Consider the following 18750-nt stretch of genomic DNA (forward strand, 5'->3'; position numbering starts at 1 on the left):
TATGTGTATGGGTATATTGCTTCTAATATGTATACAATACATGTATACTGTGCCTAAGTAGGCCATGAGGACTTTGGCTCCCCTGGGACTGAAGGTGGAGATAGTTCTGAGCTTCCATTCCATGTGGGTGAGAAGAATCCTACCTAGGTCCTCTGAAAGAGTACCTAGTGTTCTTAACTGCTAAGCTATCTCTCCAGCCCCACATGTGGAGTCTTGATAGCTTTCTTTTCTTAACAAAAGCTGAAAGTCAGCTATTACTATGAAGGGAGAAAGCAAAACTCACAGAGATAGATTCCAGTAAGGATGCTAAGATCCAAGGTAAACAGCACACTGAGTGGCAACATGGATATGTTGTGAATTTTGTTTATTATTTCACAGAACTATTTCCAAGGAAGACAAGACATCAGCTTTGGAGCTACATGGATCAGGATTCACATATTACTTACTCATCAACTAAAAACCTTAAGCAAATCCTTTAATTGCTTTGTGTCTCATCTGGGAAATATAGTTGAGTGGGTACTAAGTTCTAGGGACCAGGAATCTGATGCATTATGGAATAGTACAACTCCACATAAAATGGCAATAAAATGAATATTTCCATAGGCTAAAAGGATTCTGATAAATATTTGCACAGGTGTTTACTCTGATTTAAGCATTATGTTATGTATCCACGTATACAACAACAGGATATAAGTATGTACAATTATTTATCTTTTTACCCACAAAATATTTTCTTTAAAATAGGGGCATTTTATTAAAATAAATTATGCCATAGGAAGGGTAAAGTAAATATTTGCCATTTTACAAGAAGTAATTCAATAAAGCCTATTATTAGTGTTGGAGTCATCAAAGTTAATAATGTCTTATAATTAGTTCTTTTCTATTAAGTATCTCTTCTAGACAGGTCTTATTAACTCACTGGTGACTCAGATCTAGGTTTCTACACTGGACTTTGTAGTCACTCTGGGCCTTTAATAATCTGCAGAAATGCTCCCAACTGCTGTGCCATCTCTCCAGCTCCAGGGGTGGATGCTTGATAGTTCTTTATTTTCAATGAAGGCTGGACACTCAGTTATGACTATGAGGGGACAGAAGCAGAACCTCTTTGTAACTAACACCCAACAGAATGATAGCACATTTCCAAAACAGTAAGTGTAAGTTGAGGGGGAAACAGAATGTCTAAAATGTTTGATTAGTTTCACCATTCCCAATTTTCACAGTCAAATGCTTAAGATTAACAATGTAATGCAACATTCTCTATGAAAATCACAGTTATAGTCAATCATCAAAGCATCACAATTGAAATAAATTACAATTGCATACTGAGAAGCACAGCTATGCAAAATCTAAGTAACACATTAAAATGTACAGGAAAAAGTTTCGTATAACTAAAACTAGATAGATTTTCTTAATTTCTGTACTTTGAATTGGCTTATAATGGAAACTTTCCACATAATCTATATACCATTTTGGTATCTTTTACTGTAGGAAACATGATATTGTTTAGCCAATATGCAGAAATAAAATGACCTTATTGTAACACATAGGTATATGTGCTCCTAGAAAACATGCAGAGTTTTAGTCTAAGTTCTGGCAGCTACCAACAGTGAATTCTGACAGGTTCCTTCTTAAGAGCCTCGGCTGTGGAGGGAAGTCTACAGTAGCCCCATGAACTCATCCAAGAGACAGATGGAAGGAAGCAAAGTTATTCAATATAATGATACAAATCTGTCCACTGCAGCCTACATGAAGGCTGCCCACATATACTAACTGAAGTGCTAACCTTGTCCTGCATCAAATAACTGTTTCCACACTGCTGCTGTGAAGCTATTTCCAGTAAACAAAGCAACAAATACTTGCTTTTATTCACCAGTGACCCCTCAAATAACCTTCTGTTGGTAAGCTTTTCCTGTTCTAACCAGCAATCCTCACAAAGCATTCACTATCAGGGTAAAGGGAAACCGTGTTATCAGTCATCATCTGTCTGGTGACTACAAATGCAGACTGCACCTTTTGCTAAAAGGCTTCCTGGGGCTGGATGCTCAGTTACACTACAGGTGTCCTAGTCAGGGTTTCTATTGTGATGAACACCATCATCAAAAGAAGTGAGGAGGAAAGAGTTTATTTCTTCTTAAAAACTCTCAAGTCACACACAGTCCATGACTGAAGGAAGTCGGGACAGGAACCTGGAGGCAGAAACCAATGCAGAGGCCATAGAGGAGTGTTGTTTACTGCCTTATTCCTAAGGGCCTGCTCAACCTGCCATCTTATACGCCCCACCTATAATGGGCTGGGCCTTCTCCACACATCAGTCACTAATTAAAGAAATGCAGTACAGGCCTGCCCGCAGACCAATCTGGTGAAGGTATTTTCTTTTTTCCTTCTTTTTTCTTTTTGGGTTTTTAGAGACAGGGTCTCTCTGTATAGCCCAGGTTGCTTTGGAATCTGCTCTGTAGACCAGCATGACTTAGAACTAAGAGATCTGCCTGCCTCTGCCTTCTGAATGCTGGGATTAAAGGCACTTGCCAACAGCCTGGCAGGTGGGGGCATTTTCTCAGTTGAAGCTCCCTCTTCCCCAAAGACTCTAATTTGTGTCAAACTGACACAAAAATAGCCAGCTGCCTGCATCTTGAACAGAAAAGGGCTGCCTACATCTTTAACAGAAAGACAAGATGTCCACATACTTTTCTGATGCAGAGAATAGACTTCACTTTTATTGCTCTAGAGTGTGTCTGTGTCCAGGTCCGTGTGTGTGTGTGTGTGTGTGTGTGTGTGTGTGTGTGTGTGTGTGTACAAGTGTGAGTATTAAAGGTATTTTTATTTTGTTCTGTTTTATGTACTGGAGCCAAGACTCTACTACTAAATTACACTGTCATTTGTTACATAAAAGATAAGAATTATTTGGAGGAAGGACTGATAGATAGGTCAGCAGTACACTGTTTACCCAGCATGTACAGAGGCCCATGGTTCAATGCCCTGCACCAAAAATAAATAAATATTATTTAGAGACTTAAAAAGGCTTATATCTCTCCTTAGAAATATAACATTTTTTTCCAGGTAAGGTAGTGGACTAGAAGCTATGTCAGAATGAGTGGCTGATTATTGTTAGGAAACAAAGGGAACAGGAATATTTTCTCTCCACCAGCTGCTTCTCTAGTCCCCAGAATCCATTTGACCAATGCCCCAACGAAGTTTCTCTGCCACCAGACCCAAAACTGTCCTCTACCAAGGGACCCTACTTGTTGCTGGGACTGCATGCACCAAATCCATCAGCCTCACAGGTGCAGAACCTGGCAAACTCAGGCTAGCAATTAACTGCACAGTGGGTAAAAGAGCGCTTCCATGCAATCTACCAAGCAGTGCAGTGTCGATCTTACAAAATGGGGCTGCAGTGACTGCTGCCAGTCATCACAGTGCCTCAACAAGGATAACAAAACCTTGGGAAGTAAACACATGCTCTCAACAATTCTTTAGGCACCACACAGCTATCCTGGCAGATGGCCCTACTATCATCAATCTGCTAGCTCGAGCTCACAGTTGTTTGTGCCAAGGTGTTCCATATGAAAACTCCACACAGAAATGGAGCTAGAAACCCAAAAGAGACAAGTATAGGACTGGCAAAAACAAATTTGCCCAAGGTAAAATCCGGACCAGAAGACAAAAGGAATCCATGCTTCTCAGGAACCCATGGAACTTCCTCTAAAGCACATCATGTATGGGACAAAACAAAGTCTCTATAAATCCATACAAATTGAAGTAACATCGTGTATTCTATCTGACCACAATGAGATAGAACTAGAAACGAACAGCAAGAGAAAGTATAGCAAGTATACAATCATGAAAACTAAATGAAACACTCTGGAAAGATGAATGGTACACTGAGGAACCAAGAAAGAAACTTTAAAAAGGTCAGAAATTCATGAAATAGAAAACAATAAAAAGTATCAATAGATCAGAGCTGGTTCTTTGAAAAGATAAACATTGACAAATCCTTGCACAAATCAACCAAAAGAAAGACAGAGAGAAGGCATAAGCTAGTAAAATCAGGAATGAAACAGGAGAAATTAAAAGACACCAAAAAATTTCAAAAAATCACAATGACATACTTTAAAACTTTACATTTCACTATACTGAAATATTTAAAAGAAATGGGAAGAGATCTATGAAAACTAAACCAGAATGAAGTAAATCATTTAAAAAGATTTATACATGCAATAAGGTAAAAGCAGTAATTAAAAATCTCCCTAACACACAAAGTCAGGTCTAGATTAATTCAGTACAGAAGTCTACTAGACCTTTAATGTCAATACTCCAAACCTTATTCTGTAAAATGGCAATGGGAGGCACACTTCCAAGCCTTTGACAAAGCCAGTATCAGCCAATACCAACCCAGGTAAAGACACATCCTAAACAGTTGTAACATGATCTCCCCAATCAATAAAGATGCAAAACTATCAACAAAATGTTTGTAAAGCAAATTCAAGTACACATCCAAAAGACCAAGTTAGGGACATGGGTGTAACTCATATATATAAATCAAGGACAGAAATCATCACACAGTTATCTCACAGACACAGAAAAGACCTTTGGTACAATAAAACATCCACTTATGATAAAAGAAAATCCTGGGGAAGACTAGGAACACAAGAATCATATCTAAACACAATGAAGGCTTTATACCACAAACTTAGGACTACTATCACATGTAATTGCAAAAATCAAAGCATTCCCACTGAGATCAGGGACAAGACAAAGGGTCCACTCTATTCACTTCTATTCAATAAAGCACATGGATTCCCAGCTACAGAAATAAAATGAGAAGAAAATAAAAGGGATTAGATATAGAGGAGGAGGAGGAAGTCAAAGTATCCCTTTGCAGATAATACTATTCTGTATGTGAGAGATTCCAAGGTCCCCAAAGAAACTCCTAGAGCTGATAAACACTTTCAGTACAATGACAGATACAAAAACTAGCATACTAAAGACAAAAATCACTGAGAACAAGATCAAGGAAATAATCCCATTCACAATACCCTAAATAAAATTAAAGACTTTGGAATAAACCTAACAAGGAAATCAAAGACCTATAAAATGAAAACTTTAAAATAAAAGAAACTGAAGAAAATACAAGATGAATGATCTCCCATCTTTATGGATTGGTAGAATATTGTGAAAAGCAAACTACAGATTTCACGTAAATCCATCAAAATTCCAACTACAACTCTTCACAGAAATAAAAAACAAAACAAACAAACACAAAAGAAAACAAAACAAAAACAATCTTACATCCATAGGGAAGCAAAAGGATAGCCAGGATAGCCAAAGCCATCCTGAGCAATACAGCACTGCTTGAAGTGTCTGCATCCCCGTTTTCAAGCTATACGACTACAGCAGTAAAAACAGCCTGGCACAGCCACAATCCAGACATACAGATCAAAGGACCAGATAGAAGAACACACATCTACAGCCATTTTTCATCAAAGATACCAAAAATACACACTGAAGAAAAGACAGCTCCTTCAACAAATGATGCACGGAAAACTGAGTAGCTACGTGTAGAGGAAGGAAACTTGATCCTCATCTCTCACCCTGCAAAAAGATGAATACACATTGGTTACTCAACACATATTGGTCTGCCCCTGCATGCACATGAGTGCAGAAGAAATTTGACTCTTATTATAAGGGGAGAGGGCATTGAGGGGAGGGCTATCAGTTAAGAGATTTGGCAGAAGACCCAAATTCAGCTCCAGGCACCCACATTAGGAGGCTCATAACCACCTATAACTCCAGCTCCAGAAATACCTTAGGCCTCTGACCTCCACAGAACCTGTATTCATGTAAACACACCAACACAGTGACACACACATATACACAGAGTCAAAAGTAATAAAAAAATAATTCTTTAAAAAGAAACAAGTTTAAAAAGGAAGAGGAGAAATGAGGAGGAAGGCATGAAGTTGGGAGGGGATGTGATAGGGAAGAGGATCTGAAAAGAGCTGAAGGGGAAGGAGCAGATTCGATCAAAATACACTGTATTCATGTAAGGAATTCTCAAGGATATATTTATAACATTTGCGTTTTTAAAGGAGAGCTAAGTTTTCTTTTGCCACTTAAACTAAATGAGATCATCCTAAAATAAGTACAAATTAAACATAACTAAAGCAAAAACCCTTGAGCTACTTTGGATTATTATTTTCCCCTTCTTTTCATCATAAACCATTATAAATTTACAACCTGCACATAATTTTTGTTCTTATCTAAAGCTTCCAAAATTATTTGCTATTATCTTCCTTTATTTCTAAAAGCACTTAATTTACCTATTTACCTTAAATGTTATTTTTTAATGTCCTTTATCTGAAAATAATACTAATGAAGAAAATAGTACACATAAGAATTCTGAGTTTAAATGCAACACCATCTAAAAAACTATATTTTCTGGTATCAACAATGAAACTGGCATATCAATTACTGGATAATGTACATATTTTACCAGGGTCTCACAAAGCTAACATTAATCTTTAAACAGGTTAGACTATTCCCTTGAATGAACCCAAATACAAAACTTTAGACATCTGAAAGATGAGACAATTTATATAAGAAAAAGTGAACATGATTTAATCCTCGTTCCCACTGCTACCCTAGTGAATTCATGAGCAGGATCCTAGCTCTTGCCTTACTAGTAGTTCTATTGCACCAGATCTTCCTGCCCAGGAAACACACATTTTCTAGAGTACTATCTAGGGTACAAAGTTGTAAAACCTAGTGAGAGCAGTCAGCTTGTGGCCTAGTCAACAGACCAGTAGACCACTCAGAGAATGAGGCAGGCTGTTCCAGGAGTAAGTACTTCACAGGGGGCTCAGGAGACATATGGGAAAGGGACAGCTCAGACTTCCAGAGAATCACTTGAGCTAGGCTAGGTAGGCTAGGGATTGTGAATGGAGAAAGGCTCCATCTGCAAAGTGGAGACATCAACTCCAGGCAGAGGGCTACGATTAGGGCTCACTGAAACAATGCTGGCATGATTACAAAGTGACCTGGACAGCAGTAACAGCCAGAATGTCCACCACTATACTGCACAAAATGTCAAGTTCTAGGAGAACTCTCACAGCAAGCTCATGGATTTGTCCCAGGAAACATCAGCTCTGAGGAAAAGATAAGGAAATGGGAACCAGAAGACAGGACTCATTTCTGAGTTGCTAGAGCAGTAGTTCTTAACCTTCCCAATGCTGTGACCCTTTAACATAGTTCCTCATGTTGTGGTGACCCCCAACCATAAGATTATTTTCATCGCTACTCCATAATTGCAATTTTGCTACTGTTGTGAATTGTAGTGTAAATATCTGTGTTTTCTGATGGTCTTAGGCAACCCCTGTGAAAAGGTTCTTCGACCACAAAGGGGTCATGACCCACAGGTTGAGAACACTGCTACAGTAATCGTAAAGAAGACAAAACCAGGTCTTACAGATCTAGGCACAAGGTAATTTCCTTTACAAAGAAGTTTCTCAACAGAATTGAAATTTTACACTGCAAGCAGATGTCAAATTGAATTTACTGTTACATTGGAATAAATATTGCAAAGTAATTCTAGGGGAGGCTCAGTTACAGGAAAAGTATATAGCAGAGATGGGTACAGCAAAGGAGTAGCCTCCTACACCTGATCTTAAAACAAAAAGAAAAATGATAGTTATATATTGCTTGTGGGGAATCAGAAACGTACACATTTCTTAGCACTCCTGTGTGGCGAAATCAGTTCACCATCTGTTCGCCACATTTTTAGGGAATACACAGGGAAACCCATAAGTAGAGAGCAAGCAGAGAGCTAACTAAAGACAAGGAAAGTCTTCGTAAACCTGGTACTAAATGCATGAGGTCTCAATCATTTCTACTGCATTTTTTAGTGCACACTTCATATTTCAATTAATAACTATGAACTTAAAAATAAATTAGGACCATCAAAACAGTCTTGGGAGACACGTAGCCTTCAGGTTTTACCAGCCAATGAAGCTTTGCATTTACACAGCCAGGAAGGGTTTCTAGCAAGGATCCTACTCCGTCATCATATCCCATGACCCCTTCCTGTGGATAACTTTCACATATCAACTCTATGGAGCTTTAATGGAGAAACAGTAAAAACAACAAAACAAAGGACATCTTCTTGCTCATGCACGGCCCACCAACTGGTATGAGTGACGACAAACCTTGATACAGAATGCCTGCCATGTGATACAAGGAGGCCGTCACAAGCCACCCGGAAAGCACATGCAAGCAAGGGAATGGGCAGCATGCATGGGCGCAGCAGCCTCAGGTGCTGGAGCCCCAAGAGCAAAGGATGGGTGAGGGAACAACACAGAAGCCTTGGAGGAAACAGCAACCTAGAGGCCACAGTCCTTTAATGTCAGCAACCAAAAGTAGTGACTTTGGTGTGGGAAGGTACTCTGCAGGCTACCAACAGAGAAACGTAAATACAAACCTGACCACAAAACCTGGGAACCTATCTATAATCCATCCTGCCTGCAGAACTGCTGGGGCAAGGCTGGCACAGAACTTGTAGGATTGGCCAACTAATGTCTGATCTGAGTTAAGACCCTCTCTATGGGATGGAACCCATACCCAATACTGCTATGGTAACCAGGAACCAGAGACTAGAGAGCCCAAAGACCTAGCGGAAAACCAAACACTACTGGTCTTTAAAAAAAAAAAAAAAAAAAGTATCAATAAAATGACTCCTAATGAATGATATTGTTATACTCATAGATCAGTGTCTTATTCTGTCATCATCAGAGAAGCTTCCTCCAGCAGCAGATGGAAAGAGATGCCAAGACCCACAGCCAGATATTATACAGAGAGAGAGAAAGATTTTGAAACACACAGTTCTAATTGGGATTTCTCTATCCAATCCCTCCCCTCAGAGCTCAGGGAACCCCAAGGAAAAGGAGATAGAAAAAATGTAAGAGCAGAGGGGATAGAGGACACCAGGAGAACTAAGCAAGTCCTATATGAACTCAGACTGAAGCAGCAAGTACAGGGCCTACGTGGGTCTGCACCAGGTCCTCTACACAGATATTATAGCTTTTAACTTGGTAGGGTGTGAGAACGAGTGAGTGTCTCATTCCTGGGCCTGCTCTTGGGGCTCTTTCTCCTGTTGGGTTGCCCTGTCCAGCTTCAAAGTGATGTTCTTTGCTTTATCTCATTATATTTTATTCTGTCCCGTTTGGTTGTTATCTCTTAGAAGCCTGTTCTTTTCTAATGACAGACAGAAAGGAGGGGTCTGGAGGGGAGGAGAAGTGGAGAGGAGCTGGGAGAAGTAGAGGGAGGGGAAACTATAACCGGGATATAACATATGAGAAAAGAATCTATTTTCAATAAAAGGAGAAAACAACAACAAAATAAAAGAATGAGTTGCATATACAATACAGCCCCGTTTAAAATGAAGCCAGACAACAGACATCTGGGAAAACAATAGAAGCAGACTTCAACTGAGAATCCTGCTATCACTGACGAAACAAGGAACGTTTTGTAGGCAAAGCCAGAATGTGACCTATAAATGAAGACACTGACACTTTCTAAAAGAGCTGCTAGCCCAGATGTGAGGACAAATGAGAACCACAAAAGGGAATTAACAGAGCCTTAACTGAGTCCTTTCTCTGCCTCATTTCCCAGTGTCCTCAAAATTAGAGAACGTGATTCTTAGCAAATGTGAGTGCCTCTACAAGTCAGGAAACAAGACTGATTAGGCTGTTGACGCAGAGACAGAAGGGACGGAAGCACAGACCGATGCCATTCACACTTCTACTATATTCATGTCTAGAGTAAACTGAAGGAAACTAACCCCATCTTGAAGACTCAGTACAAAGACAAAGCATGAAAGTCCAGTGGTGTCCTCCCTGGTTATCTGTCCTATCTGTCATTAAAGAGCTTCTTCTGCAAATGTCTATCAGATGGAAAGCTTTCAAGGTTTGGTGGCAAACTGGTCTAGGTACACCTCTGGCACAGACTCTGAAGTAATACTTCACCTATGCAAATGCACATAAGAGATTTTGAAAGCAGCCAATTTCTGAGCAATAAGCTAAAAGAGAAATGAGCAAATTTATTTTAAAAGCTGGGTCTCCTGGGACTAGGTCTGTAAGTCAGTGGTAGAACACCTGCCTGGCACGTGTAAAGCCCTGAGTCTGATATCAAAGTAAGGTTACAATAGTGTTCGTGCTAAGCTTAAAGATATCTTTTGTTTGTACTTTATAAAGAACCATCTCTGCCATGACTGCCCCTACAACATGTTACTTGCTGAAATTTCGATTTACAGCTTTTATAAATCAAATTCTCTTTTGCACCATTAAAACCTCAGAAAGCACCCTCTGTTCACTTGCTGGAAAAGCACATATATGGTCACTGAAAAAGCTCTAAACGTTCAAGCATCCCTGGACTGTGGCTGCCACAATATTCCCCATCTGCATTTTCCAAATGCTCAATATATAAGTAGTCTTGTGTATTAAGACAACTTCCTGGAACCATCTCCAAGAGATCTACCTTAGATTTAAAGGGTTACATATAGGTATTTAATAAAGCTGCATACAATGCTGTGATATTAAATGAAAATTTAAAACTGACTTCATTTGTAAATTGTATTGATGTACATTCAGAATATATAGAGAATTGTCCAACTTCAATTAGAAGTTTATTTACAAAATTAGGCAAACTTTTTAAATAGACTCTACAACTATTCACAACCATATACTAAAACAAATGATACTTTACTGTATGTAAATCATAACTCAATGAACTCTACTGAAAAAGGAAGCAAAGGAAAAGGAAGAAGAGGAGCAATATGTAAACAAGGACCGTGTAAACCGTAAGGTTTTCATGACACTATGGTCACCAACTACCCTGTGCACACATCTTCATGTTCCTGAGTATGTGAGTGTGTATGTGCTTTTAAATGAAATGGTGTCAAAAGGAAGAGTTCTTATTTGTCATCTGTTTAAAAAAAAAAAGGATCTGAACACTCATTTACACTAGTTTCATATTTCAAACATCTGAATAATCTCCTGGATATAAATAATCTCTGGAATATAGTCCTCCTGAACATAAAACCAATTATCCTTTGTAGGTCTTATCAGAGATCTAGGTGTCCTAATTGTCTATTTATGAAGCAAGCACACCTTTAAGTGTGTCACCAGTTAAAATGGTCCATCCAATGGCACTAACAGTGACTACCTTTCCAAGTGCTTTCAGTCACTGAAGTAAAATTCATTTATCTGGAAAATGCATATAGGAAGTAAGAAAAGACCACGAACTATGATTTCCCTTAAGTTTACTTCCTTAAAAAGTTTAATTGTAGACAGTTTATATCCTTAAACATTAACCCTTTCATGAAGGCTGAGTATATAAGTATTTGTTTTTTCAAGCAGAGAAACACTGAGGCAGAAGTGTGACTTTCAGTAACTCATGCAATAATTTATTTGCTCAAATATGAAAAAAAAATGTTCACTTAAAAAATAAAGGCTATAAAGCATCATAGGAAAAATTAACCCCAAAATAACTCCTCAGAAAAATCCCTGAAACAGGCTAGTCATGCATAATTTTCATTCCACTTTTTAAACATGATAACACTACAGGAAGCACTTCAGAAGTTCAACTTACACATCCACACAACAATTCAAATGAAAACATGGGGAGGAGGGGTGGGAAGGAGAGGAGGGAAGGAGGGGAGGGAAGAAGGGGAGGGAAGGAGGGGATGACTGACAGCAGCAAATCCTACTAATGACATCACTTGTTCAGTCCTACTACTCATTGCCCATCTCTGGTTCCCGGAGTTTCATAATGAAAAGGAATACTTTGCCAGCATACATAGTTTGTAGTGCTTTCTATTCTATCTTTTAAAAAATGACAGTGAGCTTTATGTTTTATAAATGGCAATTATACACTCTATACCTGCAGGATTGTGGGTGTGTGTGTTTGTTGTTGTTTTCTATTACTTGCCTGCATAGTGCAATAAAGTGATGGGCTTTTTTTATCTCTTTAAGCAGGAGGTATTTTTAGAACACATATGACTGTAACTTGTACAAGTTTGTTTTGTTTCTGAGAAAGGTCTCACTATATAGCTCAAGACTGACTCAAATGTATAATCCCACTGCTTGTTGAGATTATAGGCATGGCACAGACAGCTCAATCTGGGGGTTGTTTCAAACAACTCCATGTGCCGGGCGGTGATGGTGCACGCCTTTAATCCCAGCACTCGGAAGGCAGAAGCAGGCGGATTTCTGTGAGTTCAAGGCCAGCCTGGTCTACAGAGTGAGTTCCAGGACAGGCACCAAAACTACACAGAGAAACCCTGTCTCAAAAAAAAAGAAAGAAAAGAAAAAAAAAAAAACTCCATGAAGCATAAACTGCACTCAAAATCATAAGTAACTCCATGCAGTATAAACTGCATGCAGTCAAGATCACAGCCATGTAGCCCAGGGCACTTGTATTATGGAGCTACCCTCACACCTTATATGGCAACGAGCAGATTTATTTAAAAATCTATATCTGGAGGCTGGAGAGATGGCTCAGATATTAAGAGCACTGGGTGCTCTTCCAGCAGCCCTGTATTCATTTTCCAGAGCCCAAATGGCAGCTCATAACCCTCTGTAATGCCAGTTCCAGGGGTTCCAATGCCCTACTTCTGTGCTCCACAAGCACCAAGCACCCACAAAGTGCAGACACATGCAGACTACACACCCAAATACATAAAATAAAAAAAAAAGATTTTTTTTAAATCTGTCCATACAGCTCTCAAATTGTGTCACACTGCTTTGTACTTAAGAAAATAATGGTTTTAGTATAATTTTATTCCAATATTATTTCCAAAGCCAGAATATAAAGCAAGAAATTTCTTCTTTGTATGTTTTACATGTTTATATTAGATGAATTCTACTTACAAGATATATATGTACATAAATGTGTATATATATGCACGTGTATATGTAAAAGTGTGTGTCCTTCTAAACTCAATGGTGGCATTATTGGTATGTGATATAACTAAAAGGAACTATGGCTTTAGAAGCCTATAGTCTGAGAAGGAATCTGAAAGAGTTATGTTACCATAGACTTTCTAAGCATACAGGGAACATCTAAAATATGTGTACTCATTCAATTATTCATTCAATCACATATTCAAATATTGCCTGAATAATTGCTGGTTCCATAAAAGCCATAGATGTAGATGAGGAGAATACAGTGAGATAAATAAAAAGTTCCAAACAGACGAATCAGGGTCTCATTAAAAATGGCACAATCTGCTGTGGATCTTTGAAGAAAAAGAAAGGTAAACGCACCCTGGAACCAGACAAATGCTGATACCACATCAGCTGCCGAAACGGCACGCTTTAAGTGTTGGATCTCTGGAACTACAGGGTAATTTACCGTGCCAGGGATTGTTTTAAATATCTTCCTCCTGAAGTTCTGAAGTTACACCATTCATTTAATTTACCCCACTGTGCCACCTGGGAGTCTTAGACTGAAAATCAACCAGCACTTTCTAGGGATGACTCTTTGTATAGCTATTTCTAAAACTGTATTAAATTTTATTGATTATAAAAAAGCATTGGCTCATAAACAGGGCCTATACACTAAAAACAGGTCACTCCTGGGTGCACTGATTTTAGATGTTAAGCATGTTGCTACTCACATGCACACAAGGGGGTGGAGAGTGCAGATTATTAAGGACAAGGCAAATGATGAGCCTTGCATCTGAACAATAAGAACACAAAACAAGATTTGGAGAACCACTGAATGGAAAGAAAAACAGAAGACTGACAGAGAAGAGTCGTTTTCCATTACAAAAGTATATAGATGTTCCAAATCTACTTTGATTAGGAAACAGGAATGTACTGACGTTTAGCTGACTCAACTCTTCTCACCTGTATAAACTCAAACGTCTTTGTCTCCTAATTTGTTGGTTTTGAGCATATACACTTCCAAGCTGTGTGTAAAAAGGGTCTTCCCAAGGAAGCTCTGACCTCCATAAAACCATAACCTAGGAAAGAAGACTTGGAAATATTCCGGTACCCTGATCTCTGTTCTTGATACATCAAAGATCAAAGTGCCCTACCCTCTCTTAAAGAAAGGGCAGTGGGAAGGGCACACACATTCTTCCCATCCTCTATTGGAACCACCCATGATGTCAACTATAATTGTACATAAACTCACCAAGGTTTAAACTCAAAAAAAAAATAAATGGAAAACACAGATAGAAATCTTCTTAATGAAATTCAAAAACCTGAACCAAAATATTAAGCAAAGTGCTAAGTCCCTTGGACTTAGCTAAGAGTTTTCAGGCTATACAGAGTCAGGGCATGCTCTGCTTCATCATGGGCACCTTCGAGATCTCTTTAATTAGGGGGAAGATATTGTTAGGTGGTAACTGGGCCATAATTAAGAATTATATGAAAGGAAGATACAAGTTATTAGACTTGACTACTTCCCAGATCAAAATCTCCCCGCTGTGGGGGTACTCCTAGTAAATCCATCATGTCCTTTGATGATCTTAGAGCCAGAAAAGCAGGTGTTCCCAAGGACAATGATCTCAACAGCTTCTGACTCCTTCCAAGGGAGCAAGTAGCAAATTCTAATTTAACAAAGACATGTGAAAGAGCCACACTAAATTCCCTCATCAATTTATCAGAGTATACAAACAGGATTGCCAGGCATGTTATCCAGAAGGAAAACCAATTGGAATGTATTAAAACTCTTAGTGTTTGGGAATGAAAAACAGTTTTAGATGGAAAGTGTGGAACTCCTGGAGAAATATGATACTAGCAAGAATGAGGCACGTCTTAGTAAGAAATCAGAAGACCTCAGGGTTTCAGAGCACACACAAACATTAAGTTCTTTCCAGGTCACTGATACAAGATGGAGGGTTGGGGAAGACACAGCACCAGGGAGATGAAACTTGGTGTGTCAGGCTTTGTTTGAACTCCAAGTCTCATCCTCCTCCACAACATCCACAAACAGTGAGAGTACTACCCACACCCACAAACAATGAGAGTACTACCAAGGGAACACTTTTTCTTCAGACATAAAACCAACCAACACACTTGTACACAAAACCCCTATCTGGCAAGAGACAACCTCTGAGAGACAAGCTCTATGACAGGTATCATGGTAAAGAACCCATCTGTCTTCCCCAACATTCAGCTCTTCAGTCTCGGTGAACTAAAAACTGTAATAACCAAAGTCAAGCTAGGAACCTAAACGCTGGAAAAATACTAACACTAAAAGCTTAGCCTGAGGACATTATTACCCTTTAGAAACAAAGGAGCAGATCCAAATCTACTACACTTTGAACATAAAATCATTGACTACCAGCCACTGACTCCTTTGAAACTCTGGGGCAAATGCAGCCAAGCAGTCACTAATAGTCTTGGGATTTCTAGGTTGGCCTGAGCAAGACCATTTGAGTCACATTAAGTTAGCAATTAAACCTCAAGTCCCAAGAAAACAAACTCTTTATCACTTCCACACTCCCCATGGTTGGCCACAGATCCCAGAAGAAACAAATGGGATCCATAACAAAGGCCCCTGTAGAGCTTCTGGCTCTACCACAGCCCTCTTGAACAGTCTGGGTTTTGAAATGCTTAAGTCTGGAACTTCAATGCTTCCTAAGACTAGTGAGCCAACCAGTGAGGTTAAGGTGAGTCAGTAACCAAAATAATTAAAAAAGAAAAGAAAAAAAATGCTAGGCCCGAGGGCATGTGATGAAGGCTATTTCCAGTGCTAGGCCTGGCCAGGACTAGTCAATCTTATTTTCCTGGACTTCAATGTAGGGAGCCATGAAAAGTGAGGGTCACAACACTCCCTTCCATTCTGGTCTTCATTAAAAAGAAGGGTTGACAGGCTTATAAGGAGTTGGGGGTCCATCCATGGAAGGCCATTGCAAGCCTGCAATGTTAAAACCTTTCGGAAGGTGAGAAAGAGCCAGCCAGACACTAGGCTAGGAAAAGGAGGGAGAGGGGAGGACGAAGAAAGAGGAGGGAGGGAAGGAAGGAGGGAGGGAGTGGAGGAAAGAAAGGAGGGAGAAGAGGAGAGCAGAAAGAGCAGAAGGAGAGGGTCATGTTTCAAAACAAAGGCTCCACTCTGAACGCCCCCTGGCCCCGGCCAGCCTGGCTGGGCTGTGGTTTCTACTACATGAAGCGTCCATTGGACGGAACAAGGCCGCGCGCGCGGCCCGGGCCGTGGGCCTCCCGCAGCCCCGGGCGAGCCAGGCCGGGTCGCCGCGCGCGTGGCCAGCCCCGCGCCCCGCGCCCCGCGCCACCGCGCCACCGCGCCACCCCGCGCCACCGCGCTCCCCAGGACCCGCCAGGCCCGGCCTACCTTCCTTCACGCCCGGCAGCTTGGACTGATCCACACTCACGTCGGCCATGGCGTCCGCTCGGCCCCGGGCGCACGGAGACCTCGGCGCACGCCCACCCCGCGGGCCGCCGGCCGCAGCCACCCGCGCGCCCCGGCCGGGTCGAAGCCAAATTCCCCCGGGCCGGAAATGCACCGGAGTCCAGTACGGAGGGAGAGAGGAGACAGAAAGGCGGCGGCGGCGGCGGCGGCGGTGGCGGCGGCGGCGGCGGCGGCGGCGGCGGCAGCAGCGGCGGGGGGGCGGGAGCTGCAGGGCTGCACCGCACGCAGAGGCGTGCGAGCCAGACCGCCTCCTCCTCGCTGGTGTGCCTGCCGCGCCCAGCCCCGGCCGGCCGGCAGCAGCTCCCTGTCCTGGAGGTCCCGGGACCGGACCGCAGGCTGCACCTGCCAGCCCGAGGGGATCGGTCCTGTCTGAGAGCCTCTCTGAGATTGGAGACTTAAATAAAATGCTTACTGAGTGCCAAGCCGCCTCTCTTGTATCTAGGGTTTGAGCATATATATGCACCTTTAAAAAAAAGGGGGGGAACCACACATTGAATTGAAGCACACAGAATTAATAACAATTCTGGGCCCTTCTGAGAAAAAAAAAAAAAAAAAAAAGTGTTCACAGCCACCCGGGAGAAGTGAGTCATCTTCATTCAGCAATAACCAATAAATGTCTACCAAATCTGATGTTCGGTATTGGGGTGGCGAGATTGTGACTTGTACCTGGCTTCCCACTGTTCCAACATGCCACGCACTGGTCTGTAATTCTGACATTTGTGTTTCCCTGAAATGGGCCGGCTTTCGTGTGGATATGCTTTTCCCCGTGGGTACACGCATTCACTTTCCTTTGGGAACTGTCTCATCTGAAGGGAACATGCCTGCCCTAAACTTGTGTCATCGCTGCTCTTATCTTTCAGTCCATTAGTCCACAAGCCATGCATATTTATTAAAGAAAGGGTGTGAGACCAAATCGGGTGGAGCAGACTGCTTCCCCGGGCTTGCTACATTAAGGGCAGGGTAGCAAATTAGTCTTCTGCTTCCTGAGTGGAAGGTCACTCTTACTAGCAGACAAGGAAACTGAACTGAGTGTAACCAAGGATAGGAGAAAGCAAAGAAAAGGGGCACTTTCTGATGGAAACACGGGTAGCACAACAATTCCTCCTCCTAGCTTCGAGGTTTGCTCCCAGGGTTGCTAGACTCTGCAATCTCGCCCCAGCCTCTTCTCAAAGTCCACTGGATCACTTCAGCCACTGGCACGAGCTGGTGTTCCACCTCAGCTCAGAATCCTAGTGTGAGAGGTCAGGACATTAAAATCAGAGAGCAGAAATTAGAGCAGAAATTAGGTCGGGGTTGACAAAGCTGCTGCCCATAGGTCAAATCCAGCGCACTGAATTTGAGTGATTATTTTTATATTTTTTTTAAATACTACATTTTAAAGAACTAAAAATATCTAATCTTTTTATGATTTTTGCCTTTTAAGTCCAAAGTCTAAAGTACTACCAAAGCCTTTACAAGACAAATTTGCACATCCCTATAATAGAGCACTTTTTAAACTAAGTGTGAAGTAGGAAAGTATAGCAAAGCAGGCTTGGGGATATTTTTAGCTGCCCAGCCATATATGGTCTGTTTTGAATTTTCTGTAGTTCTAGGGAACATTTAAAATGACAGTATTTCCTCTTTTCTTTTTTTCTCCTTAGATTATTTCAACTTTTTTACCAAGCTCTACCCTGGGAGACGGACATCCATAGATGTATCCACTTGGCGCTACTCGTTTGTGCTTTCGGTTGAGTTTGACCAGAAGTAATAAAAATCAGAAGGAAGAGAGAAAAGACAGAGTCTGTATGACATTCTTCTTCCTGTATGCTAAATGTAAATATGATGGGCTGGAAGACAACTTGCAAGGGCCCATTCTTTCCTCCCACTGGTTTCCAGGGACCAGAGACAAACACCTGTACACTTTGAGCCATCTCACAGGCCCACAGACATTTATTAAAAATTTACCAGTTAAGATCAGAGAGTTGCTTTAGTTTTTAAGAGTGTTAGTTGCTTTTGCAGAAGATCTGGGTTAGGTTCCCAACACCCACATGGTGGCTCACAATTGTCTGTAACTCTGGTTCCAGGGGATCCAATGCCCTCTTCAGGCTTCAACGAGCTCTAAGCATACATGTGGTGCACATACATACAAAGATGCAGGTAAACACTAACACATGCAATAAAAATAAATCTTTAAAAACCCACCAGCCAAGGTTCCATTTTATTCCTTGCTTTTGAAAATCACTGGTGTTTTTAATGATATTTTTGGAGATTTTGTTGTACTTGTTCAAACTTTTTGTCTTTAAAAGCAAAGGTTTTTCATGCATTCGTCTATAAACAGGCTCT

General features: G+C 41.0%; 1 protein-coding gene across 2 annotated transcripts in view; it reads right to left on the reverse strand.

The window, feature by feature from the left end:
- Window positions 1-16549, reverse strand: part of Ccdc50 (coiled-coil domain containing 50) — a 64828-nt gene extending 48279 nt beyond the window's left edge. For both annotated transcript variants that reach the window (XM_059277810.1, XM_059277809.1), the window contains exon 1: window positions 16351-16549. In XM_059277810.1, the coding sequence (XP_059133793.1) occupies window positions 16351-16399 (49 nt within the window). In that variant the 5' untranslated portion in view covers window positions 16400-16549. The remainder of the gene's footprint in view (window positions 1-16350) is intronic.
- Between the last annotated feature and the right edge of the window lie 2201 nt (window positions 16550-18750).

The sequence above is a fragment of the Peromyscus eremicus genome, chromosome 12 (genome assembly GCF_949786415.1).
Source record: "Peromyscus eremicus chromosome 12, PerEre_H2_v1, whole genome shotgun sequence".
Classification (NCBI taxonomy): Eukaryota; Metazoa; Chordata; class Mammalia; order Rodentia; family Cricetidae; genus Peromyscus; species Peromyscus eremicus.